The sequence below is a fragment of the Oncorhynchus mykiss genome, chromosome 20 (assembly GCF_013265735.2).
Source record: "Oncorhynchus mykiss isolate Arlee chromosome 20, USDA_OmykA_1.1, whole genome shotgun sequence".
Taxonomy (NCBI): Eukaryota; Metazoa; Chordata; class Actinopteri; order Salmoniformes; family Salmonidae; genus Oncorhynchus; species Oncorhynchus mykiss.
In genome coordinates, this window is record NC_048584.1 from 14,261,250 (window position 1) to 14,273,105 (window position 11,856).

Below are 11,856 nucleotides of genomic sequence, written 5' to 3' on the forward strand. Positions count from 1 at the left end.
GTTAAATGAAGTCCACCTGTGTGCAATCTAGGTGTCACATGATCTCAGTATATATACACACGTGTTCTGAAAGGCCCCAGATTCTGCAACACCACTAAGCCAGGGGAACCACCAAGCAAGCGGCACCATGAAGAACAAGGAGCTCTCCAAACAGGTCAGGGACAAAATTGTGGAGAAGTACAGATCAGGGTTGGGTTATTAAAAAAAATATCAGAAACTTTGAACATCCCAAGGAGCACCATTAAATCCATTATTTAAAAAATGCAAAGAATATGGCACCACAACAAACCTGCCAAGAGAGGGCCACCCACCAAAACTAACAGACCAGGCAAGGAGGGCATTAATCAGACCAAAGATAATCCTGAAGGAGCCGCAAAGCTCCACAGCAGAGATTGGAGTATCTGTCCATAGGACCACATTAAGTCATACACTCCACAGAGCTGAGCTTTACGGAAGAGTGTCCAGAAAAAAGAAAAAAAATAAGCAAACACATACAGCGGGGCAAAAAAGTATTTAGTCAGCCATCAATTGTGCAAGTTTTCCCACTTAAAAAGATGAGGCATATCATTTTCATCATAGGTACAATTCAACTATGACAGACAAAATTAGGAAAAAAAAATCCAGAAAATCACATTGTAGGATTTTTAATGATTTAATTTGCAAATCATGGTGGAAAATAAGTATTTGGTCACCTACAAACAAGCAAGATTTCTGGCTCTCACAGACATGTAACTTCTTTAAGAGGCTCATCTGTCCTCCACTCATTACCTGTATTAATGACACCTGTTTGAACTTGTTATCAGTATAAAAGACACCTGGCCACTATGGCCAAGACCAAAGAGCTGTCAAAGGACACCAGAAACAAAATTGTAGACCTGCATCAGGCTGGGAAGACTGAATCTGCAATAGGTATGCAGCTTGGTTTGAAGAAATCAACTGTGGGAGCAATTATTAGGAAATGGAAGACATACAAGACCACTTGTATACAAGACTCGATCTGGGACTCCACGCAAGATCTCACCACGTGGGGTCAAATTGATCACAAGAATGGTGAGAAAAAATCCCAGAACTACACGGGGGGACCTAGTGAATGACCTGCAGAAAGCTGGGACCAAAGTAACAAAGCCTACCATCAGTAACACACTACGCCGCCAGGGACTCAAATCCTGCAGTGCCAGACGTGTTCCCCTGCTTAAGCCAGTAAATGTCCAGGCCCGTCTGAAGTTTGCTAGAGAGCTTTTGGATGATCCAGAAGATTGGGAAAATGTCATATGGTCAGATGAAACCAAAATATAACTTTTTGGTAAAAACTCAACTCTTTGTGTATGGAGGACAAAGAATGCTGAGTTGCATCCAAAGAACACCATACCTACTGTGAAGCATGGGGGTGGAAACATCATGCTTGGGGCTGGTTTTCTGCAAAGGGACCAGGACAACTGATCCGTGTATCGTGAGACCTCCTTCCATCAGCAAGGGCATTGAAGATGAAACGTGGCTGGGTCTTTCAGCAAACACACCGCCCGGGCAACGAAGGAGTGGCTTCGTAAGAAGCATTTCAAGGTCCTGGAGTGGCCTAGCCAGTCTCCAGATCTCAACCCCATAGAAAATCTTTGGAGGGAGTTGAAAGTCTGTGTTGGCCAGCAACAGCCCCAAAACATCACTGCTCTAGATGAGATCTGCATGGAGGAATGGGCCAAAATACCAGCAACAGTGTGTGAAAACCTTGTAAAGACTTAAAGAAAACGTTTGACCTCTGTCATTGCCAACAAAGGGTATATAACAAAGTATTGAGATAAATAAGTATTTGGTCAATAACAAATGTTTTCCACCATAATTTGCAAATAAATTCATTAAAAATCCTACAATGTGATTTTCTGGATATTTTTTCTCATTTTGTCTGTCATAGTTGAAGTGTACCTATGATGGAAATTACAGGCCTCTCATCTTTTTAAGTGGGAGAACTTGCACAATTGGTGGCTGACTAAATACTTTTTTGCCCCACTGTATGTGTTCGCCAAAATGCATGTGGGAGACCCAAACATATGGAAGAAGGTACTCTGGTTAGATGAGACTAAAATGTAGCTTTTTGGCCATCAAGGAAAACGCTATGTATGGCGCAAACCCAACACCTCTCATAAACCCGAGAACATCATCCCCACAGTGAAGAATGGTGGTGGTAGCATTATGCTGTGGGGATGTTTTCCCATCGGCAGGGACTGGGAAACTGGTCAGAATTGAAGGAATGATGGATGGTGCTAAATACAGGAAAATTCTTACGGGAAACCTGTTTCAGGGCGGAGGTTCACCTTCCAGCAGGACAATGACCCTAAGCATACTGCTAAAGCAAGACTCGAGGTGTTTATGGGGAAATGTCTTGGAATGGCCTAGTCAAAGCCCAGACCTCAATCCAATTGAGAATCTGTGGTATGACTTAGACTGCTGTACACCAGCGGAACCCATCCGATTTGAAGGAGCTGGAGCAGTTTTGCCTTGAAGAATGGGCAAGAACCCCAGGGGCTAGATGTGCCAAGCTCAGAGACATACCCCAAGAGACTTGCAGCTGTAATTGCTGCAAAAGGTGGCTCTACAAAGTATTGACTCTGGGGGGGGGTGAATAGTTATGCGTGCTCAAGGTCAGTAGTCTTATTTCTTGTGTCACAAAAAATATTTTGCATCTTCAAAGTGGTAGGCATGTTCTGTAAATCAAAAGATACAAACCCCCTAAAAAAATATATTTGAATTCCAGGTTGTAAGGAAACAAAATAGGAAAAATGCCAAGAGGGGTGAATACTTTCAGAAGCCACTGTAACTCACCACAGGTTAATGAGAATGGTGTGCTTGAAAGGATGCACATAACTCTGCAATGTTGGGTTGTATTGGAGAGTCTGTCTTAAATCAGCCTGTGCCTGTATTTCGTTTTCATGCTAGTGAGGGCCGAGAATCCTCTCATATAGGTATATGGTTGCAAAGGGCATCCGTGTTTTAACGGCGCGATTTGCCAAGGCAGGATACTCTGAGCGCAGACCTATACAGAAATCTGGCACTGGCTTCTGATTCAATTCAATTCCCACATAACCACTTGTTGCAATTTCAATGAGAATCTCTTGTTCAGATATCAGTAAGTGGACTGGAGGCAAGGCATGATAGAGATAACAAATCCAGTTTGTGTCATCCATTTCGGGAAAGTACCTGTGCACACAAAAAAAAAAATCATACAATGATGGAAAGACCTGTGTGTTGTCCTTGTCAATGCAAACAAAGAGCTCCAAATTCTTAATCATAGGCTCAATTTTGTCCCGTGCTTTCAACCGTTTGCTGCCGGCACCCACACGCCCGACTAGCATCATCACCCTAGATGGTTCCGACCTAGAATATGTGGACATCTATAAGTACCTAGGTGTCTGGCTAGACTGTAAACTCTCCTTCCAGACTCATATCAAACACCTATCCAAAATCAAATCTAGAGCCGGCTTTCTATTTCGCAAAACAAAGCCTCCATTCACGCCGCCAAAGTAAAAGTAAAACTGACTATCCTACTGATCCTCGACTTCGGCGATGTCATCTACAAAATAGCTTCCAATACTGAACTCAGCAAACTAGATGCAGTTTATCACAGTGCCATCCGTGTTGTTACTAAAGCACCTTTTTTCTACTGTGTTATTGACTTGTTTATTGTTTACTCCATGTGTAACTGTGTTGTTGTCTGTTCACACTGCTATGCTTTATCTTGGCCAGGTCGCAGTTGTAAATGAGAACTTGTTCTCAACTAGCCTACCTGCTTAAATAAAGGTGAAATAAAAAAAATATAGTTGCTGATATCCCTGTAATCCTTGATTCAGATCATTTAGGTGAGAAAAAACATCACCCAGATAGGCCAGTTGTGTGAGAAACACATCATCATGCAAGCGGTCAGACAAGTGAAAATTATGCCTCTCGGTGGATGCTGCAGTGTACCAAAGTGGCGTCGGAAGCAACTGCTTGCATGTGCGTTACCACTCCACTATGTCTCCCTGTCATGGCTTTTGCACCATCAGTACAGATACCAACACATATTTACCACCAAAGGCCATTTGATGTCACAAAGCTGTCCAGTACTTTAAAAAAAATACTCTCCTGTTGTCCTGGTTTCCTGAAGAGGTATTCCTTAATTGACCCCCATAAATGTGACAGACATACCAGGAGCTGTGCCAGGCCCACCACGTCTGACTCTTCAGCTGTAACGCATAGAATTCACCGGCTTGCATGCGAAGCAGTAATTGTTTCAAAACATCTCCTGCCATGTCACGTATGTATCATGGAACAGTGTTGTTTGATGAAGGCATTGTCTGTATAGATTTTTTGGCCTTTTCCACCAGCATTGTCCCAGCCATATCTGCGGCAGCAGGAAGAATTAAGTCCTCCACAATAGTATGGGGCTTGCCTGTCCTAGCCACTCGGTAGCTCACCATGTAAGATGCTTCTAGCCCCATCTCATTAAATAGTATCTGTTGCCTTTATACATGTCGTACTACTCAAGTCTTAATTCTCGTATGTTTTGTTTCTAAAATGTCTGCGCAAGAGTGAAGGTTTTGGTGAGTTGTGAGATAGTACTTTTGCACATAAACACACTGTGGCTGAGGAAAGGCACTACTCCTAATAAGTGAACCCCAAATCAATGTAGTTCATCATATTTGCCCCTCTTCGATGGTCCAACGTCCCTGTCTGTTGCTCTGTGCTTTCCCGGGTAAGGGGACATTAGTTCTTCGGTCTGCATCAGATTCACAACTGTCAGTCTCCATGCTAGCTGGGCTAACAACAAATGTAGAATTACTGATGATAGCATTGGATGTACTCATGGAAGCTGAACTTGTCGCCAACAGGTGCAGTACTGCTGGTAGTAGCAGTACTACCAGTAACACTGGTATGTCTCTATGGACGCGGGCCTTACTTTTTTAAACCATTTATCCATTTTAAAGCTAACGGAATGAGCAGCAGCTACGTTCGGCTACATACGGACTATTAGTGGAATTCCCATGAGAGAGTAACGGTTAACGTGATTGGATGTTAATTATTTCACTAGGCTACCTGTAATTTACATTGTGTTATTTCACTGAACACTAGACGGTTAATTTTATTTTTGGCAGTGAGACGAGGCAACCTCACCCAAATGTATAGCCCCGTTGGAAAATATAAATGACCTGTTTGAAAAAAATACTATTTTTATTTTATTTGGCGTACCCCCGACAGCATTGCGCATACCCCAGTTTTGGAATACTTGATCTAGACGATGCATCATAGATTAATAAAAATATATATTTTTTAACTCACTGGAGTTTACAGGAACGTGAGAAAGTGTTACTTAATGACATGTCCACAAACACTATGTAATTAATATTAGAGTTTAAATGTAAACTTCAACTAGTATACCATTTTTATGATTTATGGACAAACTATAGCAACATTGTGTTTTATTCAAAAGTTGTTTTGATAAAGGATTTTGACCCATTTCGGTAATGAGAATGGGGTGAAAATGTACAAAGTCAGGTGTAAAATGTATTTAAAATTAGACACTTCCAAAACCTACATCTCAGTCCTGAATGATGACAGTTGATTTTTAAAAATGCATCATGATTTTGCAACTCAATCTGACAGACATTTTAGAAACTGGTTTCATGAGAATCACCCACCGGTGTGGAAGCACCCGCTTTCAATATACTTTGTATCCCTTATTATTTGGGGAATTAACTGTAGGGCATACAGCAAATATGCTATTATTTTGGGAATTAACTGTAGGGCATAGAGCAAATATGCTATTATTTTGGGAATTAAGTGTAGGGCATACAGCAAATATGCTATTATTTTGGGAATTAACTGTAGGGCATACAGCAAATATGCTATTATTTTGGAAATTAACTTTAGAGCATAGAGCAAATATGCAGGGATGTAAAATTATGCGATACTGTTTTGTGGTGGACAAGGCACACACCAGCAAGCAACATTGCATTGAAACGGGCCTGTAACTAGAGCAACAAGTTGCTGCCTTGATGCAGTAAATTACATTCAGCGTGTCTACTTAAGCCTGTTCCATGTGTCCAAGTCGAAACAGTTGGCGCATATATTACGACGAAATTTGAAGTTGTCGTCCGTTGGTGTTCAGCAGGTTTTATTTAGAAGTTTCGTAGGCGAAGCCTGCATCCCTACGTCTGTGATTGACCAACAGTACTATGGCGCCTAGTAGGAGTGGGAACTATGTACGGGATTCTTCAGTGAAGCGGATGTCGTCATCCAACGAGAGACATTTTTTCACTTGAGAAATACTGTACCAAACATCTTAGGTAGATGTAAAATTGCACGACTAAGACCTCAGCAAAAACATAAAAATGACAGATTTATTGATTTATCTTGAATTAATTTTGAGAAAGGGTTTCTGGCTGTTGTTGTTGCCATGGTTGCTCAAGAGGGACAAACGGCAATATTGCTCCTTTTTGTTTCTCAAGTGAAAGGTCTTTAGGGAGTATGCGAGGCACAGACGTTTGTGTCGCCTAGCCGAGTTCTGCTAGGGGCAAACAACCTAATATGCGGGCTCCTTTAGCAAGGCTGAATACAATCATAACCACCTGCCACAGAGAAGCCGGCCTCCTAAAAACGAGGCTACCCCTGTCAGGTGGACTGGTTTTATATTAGTGAAGCGAGTCAACATAAAGACTGCACATTCTGATGGGTTTGCATCTCCCCGGCGAACGCGCTTTGGAAGTAATCCACGAGAGCCTGCCAGGCTGACAGTTTGTCCCCAATATTCCAGTCCAAAGGGTGAGCTAAACTCACTCACTCACTCACTCGCCTGTTGAAGCCTGCTCCAAAGACACAGAGACAGATTAGAGGTTTGTCTGTTCCAAGAGTTGGGAAACTTTTCCAAAGTCAAAAGCTAACAGTGTCTGCAAAGTGGTAAATTGTCACAAGGCAGGGTGTTGCATTAAAAAATGTCCACTCGTCTGAATCATGAGGTCAGCTACCAATCTGATGACTAAATCAGATGGGTGGATGACATATGGTCTGAAATGAATAGAGACAATTGCATCCTAAATTAATAATTATGCATATTATTTTGTAACCTCACTAGAAGAACTGTCTTCTTTACTGCTCAGGATTGGATCACTAAATCTAAGGACAATCAAAATATTTAGTACCTATAATTACCTTGTATTCATTCGCATTTAATGAATTACAGGAAATCAATCTGTTTCAATAATTGTAACTAGGGACGGCTGACTTGGCACACAATATTTCTTCTTAAAGACATGCTCCAGAACTTGTGACAACTCAGTATTTGGGCTCGGTGTCAATGTGTAGTTCATACATGCATAACCTATGAGCAGAATTACTGTCTTCTCAATTAGCTGCAATTATCCCTTGTTTGAAAGTGGCTTTTTCTGGAAGCTGTGCTGCGCCATTTTCCCCCCCGTGGGCCAACCCCTAGCAATTTGAGGTTCTTGCTAATGAGCATCAGCCCCTTGTCATTTGAGTGACAACTAGCAAGATGCACACGTCAGAGGGAGAGACAGCAATGACTTGGGGCACATATGAGACTTTATAAGCAATTTTCAGGGACCACTTTTGGCAGGTAAACACTACTTTCAGTACTGGCTAAAAAGTCTACAAAAGCACCAGAGAATCTCTAACAAATAAAAACTACCAAATTGCAAGGCAGAGGAAAATTCCATGCATGCACAATATTTAGATGTGTTTGACCCTACACCCTCTGGAAGTCAAAGTCTTTTGGCCCCATCGAACATTCTACAATGTATTATTAGTCCTACTTTGCAACATGAGTGTCCTCCTACCTGTTGTGGGGGTGGTGTTGAAGAACCTGGCTGTGTCCTCGGTGACCCTCAGTTGGGTTCTATCAATCCCCAGACTAGAGGTTGCTCTACTTGGAGCAAGGCTGGTTCTGCTGCTGGACTCCAGGGACAAGCCTGGCCTCCCTGTCAGGGGCAGTTCTGTGGATGCCGGCTTGACTGGGGAGGCTTTTGCCTGTGGGACGCGAGAGGTGACCGTCTTGGACTCCTCATCGCTGTCAAACCCAAAGGGGTCCTCGGAGCTCTCGTTGGAGAGTTTGGGCCTCTTGGGCTGCTCTGCCACCTCAGTCTTCGGGCCGGGGCGCTTGGAACTCACCTTGGCCTTGTATGTCGTCTCGCCCCATTTGGTGCTGAGCGTGGCTCTCTTGTTGGACAGGACCTCGTCGAACTTGGATGATGAGCCGTCGCCTCCCTTACGGCTGTAGGTTTTACCAAATCTGGACGTCATCGTGACACCTGTTTCATATTCTCTGCGATGAGTACAAAATATGAAATGCATTATTTGCAGTCATCATATGCCATTTCTCATCAAAACAATTACGTTTACTGTAATGTTGTCATGTAATAAATCTGGACTAAGGGGGTTATCTGGAAGCTGTCATTTCACCACATTTTTTTTCTACCGTGTGATCCTTCATTTTCAGGTTCAGCAAACAGGCTCCGACTGCTCTGGAAGTGGCTAACGCAATGTGCAGTTAAGTACAATTCATCCCCATTAACTTAGACACTATAACTTTAGGTAAACATCAACTAAATCAATCAGCTAACGGTATTAAAGAAACAATAGTGTGTCTAACGTTAGCTGGGATAATATAGTAGCTACATACTACTAGCTAACGTTAGTATTTCAGTGTTCAACAACCAAAACAGACCCATATGGCTAGCTAGTTACGATGTTAGCTACCTAGATCAATTAGCTAGATAGCTAATGTTCACTAACTAACTAGCCACTAGCTTCGGGTGACACAGTCGAGGCTGGCTACCTAACTAGCCACATAACGTAAACAATTCTCGCAAAAAATCTAAAATAACGCAGCCAGTTACAGTAAATAGCTAGCTTACGTTAACTACTTGGCTAGTAGCTAGCTAGCTTACGTTAGCTAGCTGGCTCAAGCTAACAGACGCAACATGATTAGATGACATCCAATTCTCACATTGATTTTAAGGTTAAGTGGTTTGAAAATCTGTGTATATTTCACAAAATTGCATTGAATATACAACTGCCTCACTTACTTGGTGCGCGAAAAGACCGAACCACTCAACAACACACTCCGAAGAAGGCGGCCGCTTCCCGCACCAGATTGGGCCTCCCGACCCTGTTCAAAGCTCGCTTGCAAAACAATATAAACAAGGCTCAACTGCCTGTAGTAATGACATATATGGGACAGTCAAATACTGTAAAAAAAGTCCCGTGTATCCTGGGTAGCAATGTTATTTTGATAATGTTGGTTTTACGTCTGATATATTCATTTTTTAAAGCTCTATCAAACTCGATTGTCTCCTCTGTGTTGCACGGACGCCTTCCATTCGAGTTCCCCCTCCCTCGTCTTTTTGCTTCCAACGGCATTGAGGGAGTTATTTTACCCTGTCTCAGCTTGAACCGGTCAATGGCCCGTCACGTCATCGGGCTTAAACTGGGAAATAGGAGCGCCCTCTTAAATCAAACAGTAATCTGCGCCACTCCGTCATGTTGTCAACAAGCCAGCATGGTGCATCTTTTCCATAAAATAAATGTTGGAATTTTCAAACCATTTTTTATTGGGAAAGCAGACAAAGCGTTTTTGTCTATGCAAATCCCTTGTGCATGAGAAAACACAGAATCATACTGATTACAACACGTACTTAATTACGTCACTTTTGTTTTGAGCCCAATTCACCGTCGTACAGAGCGGGGGGGGGGGTACCTGGATCACGGCCGGGAGGCAGCCCATTTCCAAATCGAAAGAAATCAACTTTCAGCCGGTGCAAACCTAGCCAACACGCACGCCCGGACGAGATTAATCGAACCCTCTCACTTTCACGTCACTGCAAGTACAGTGTGGTCCAATCAGGAAGAGAGATCTTTGAATGTGACGGAGAACTATCGCTGCGAAGCACTATTCTTCCTTGTGATTGGTTCGAAAGCCGAGAACACCTGAACAACTTTTTATTTCATTGGACTATGGAAAGTGCTCACCGGGATCCTTGGGACGTCCCTACCCTAAACACTAACTCCTGCCCTAACCCTTTCCCTTACCTAACCCGAACTTTAAAGGCCCAGTGCAGTCAAAAACGTGATTTTTCTGTGTTTTATATTTCCACACAGTGAGTTTGGAATAATAGGCTACTGTGAAAATGATAATGCCATTTATAAGAGCTGTTTGAAAATACCACCTTCAATTTTTGCCTGTTTTGGTGACATCATAGTTTTGGCCTGCCTGGTACATCACAGAGGAGTCCACAATAACTGGATGTTCTGGTTTTCAGGAGAAATGGAAAGAGAGAGCCTGTGACACAACTTCTGCTTTTGGAAAAAGACAACACTCCATCTTAGCTCCTCCTCCACATTTACTGGATTGGTTGAATAGCGCAGAAGAGAACGTCAAGACCAGTATGTAGGGGATCAAGTTTCAGACATTTATTTTTTGACTACCACATTAGGTTATTCCCAGACAGACCAAGCAAAATTGTTGCTTCAGAAATGACTCTTTGCTAAGAAGCTATTTTTGACAATTTTAATTGCAAACAATCACATTAAGTTACTTAATTGTTACCCAGAAATGATTTGATATTGATATTGATTTGATATTAGATACAGCATTGGACCGTTAACCCTTACCCTAACCATTTTAAATTTGATCTTCAAATGGGGTAGGGATGTCCCAACGATTCTGGATAGCAAGGACCATTGGACTGTTGGTGAGAGGTGTCCTCTTTGGGGGATGTCATCGAAGCTAGTGGAATGAAATAAGTATGGTAACTGTAGTGAAATTAGGTACTGAAATAAATAATCAAATTACATTTATATGGCACTTTTGACTTGGTGCTGTCCTAGATCCCAAAGTAACAATTAGCCTACAGTGACGAGGGAAAAAACACTTGAAGACCCTATCAATAGCCACAAATTAGCCCCAAATAAAGTGCATTCTAACGTAAAAGACACTCTACCATAAAGTAGATGAAAATGTGTCCACCTGTCCTAGAGAAGTCTATTGTCCTACAATGAAATAAGTGATGGTTTTATGGAGAGGCATAGTTTGATGGACCAGTTCCATTAAATTACGCATCCCACCAGAACATACATCCCCAGATACCTTGTCAGAGTATCATTCCTCTGGAGGGAAAAAAAACAGTCAGTGTCATTTTTTAAAATGTTTGTTTATGGTCATGTGGGCAGCCGAGTATGTTTTAAACATAAATATTTACTGTTGTAGGTTCCCATTCACCGGATGGCTGAATATTCTGTGGTTCATACATGTAGCCTGCACATTATTTCTTACATCTTTGATGTGTGAAGTACATTTTGGATACAGTAACTACGTTGTATTGGAGGCCTATCCACACCCACTTTTCATGTTTGAAATGTGAATATATTTGGGTACGTGTGCACTTCTGTTTGACCTGATCAAGTTTCAGCTAGATAGGTGGTAATTCTGTTATTTTCAAATGAATTGATACCCAGCTGTGAATTACTTGGAGAAAATATCCCTCACTTCATTTCTGTCCTGATTGAAGTTGTTGGGCCCACAGTCTGTGACATGAAGTTGAGAGTCAAATAATTTCACTGCCATCTACTGGAAAGGCTTTTTGACAAGGGGCCTAATGTGTAGTCCTAGACATGATCCCTATGATAATAATATGGTTACACAGATCAATGACACTTCAATGATCAAGGAAAGGAACCGTGTGCCAATCCTTGCGTGCGTAATAATCACCTGTCGCTAGTAGAACATCTCGATTCTCTGTCCATATCGGAGAGAGTTTGCCGGGGGGGGGGGGGGGGGGGGGGGGGGGGGGGGGGGGGGGGGGGGGGGGGGGGTTG

At 42.4% G+C, this 11,856-nt stretch overlaps 1 protein-coding gene across 3 annotated transcripts in view; it reads right to left on the reverse strand.

Annotated features, from left to right (window-relative positions):
* LOC110499016 (wings apart-like protein homolog) overlaps positions 1-9,630 on the reverse strand; it is a 47,710-nt gene extending 38,080 nt beyond the window's left edge. For 2 of the 3 annotated variants that reach the window (XR_005037931.1, XM_021575817.2), the window contains exons 1-2: positions 9,069-9,630; positions 7,821-8,305 (exon numbers count right to left, since the gene is read on the reverse strand). Coding sequence is in view for 2 of the 3 variants with exons in the window: in XM_021575817.2 (XP_021431492.2) it covers positions 7,821-8,283 (463 nt within the window). In the remaining variant the exon portion in view is untranslated. The remainder of the gene's footprint in view (positions 1-7,820; positions 8,306-9,068) is intronic. The other variant, XM_021575818.2, reaches the window with a different exon arrangement.
* Positions 9,631-11,856: the final 2,226 nt, after the last annotated feature.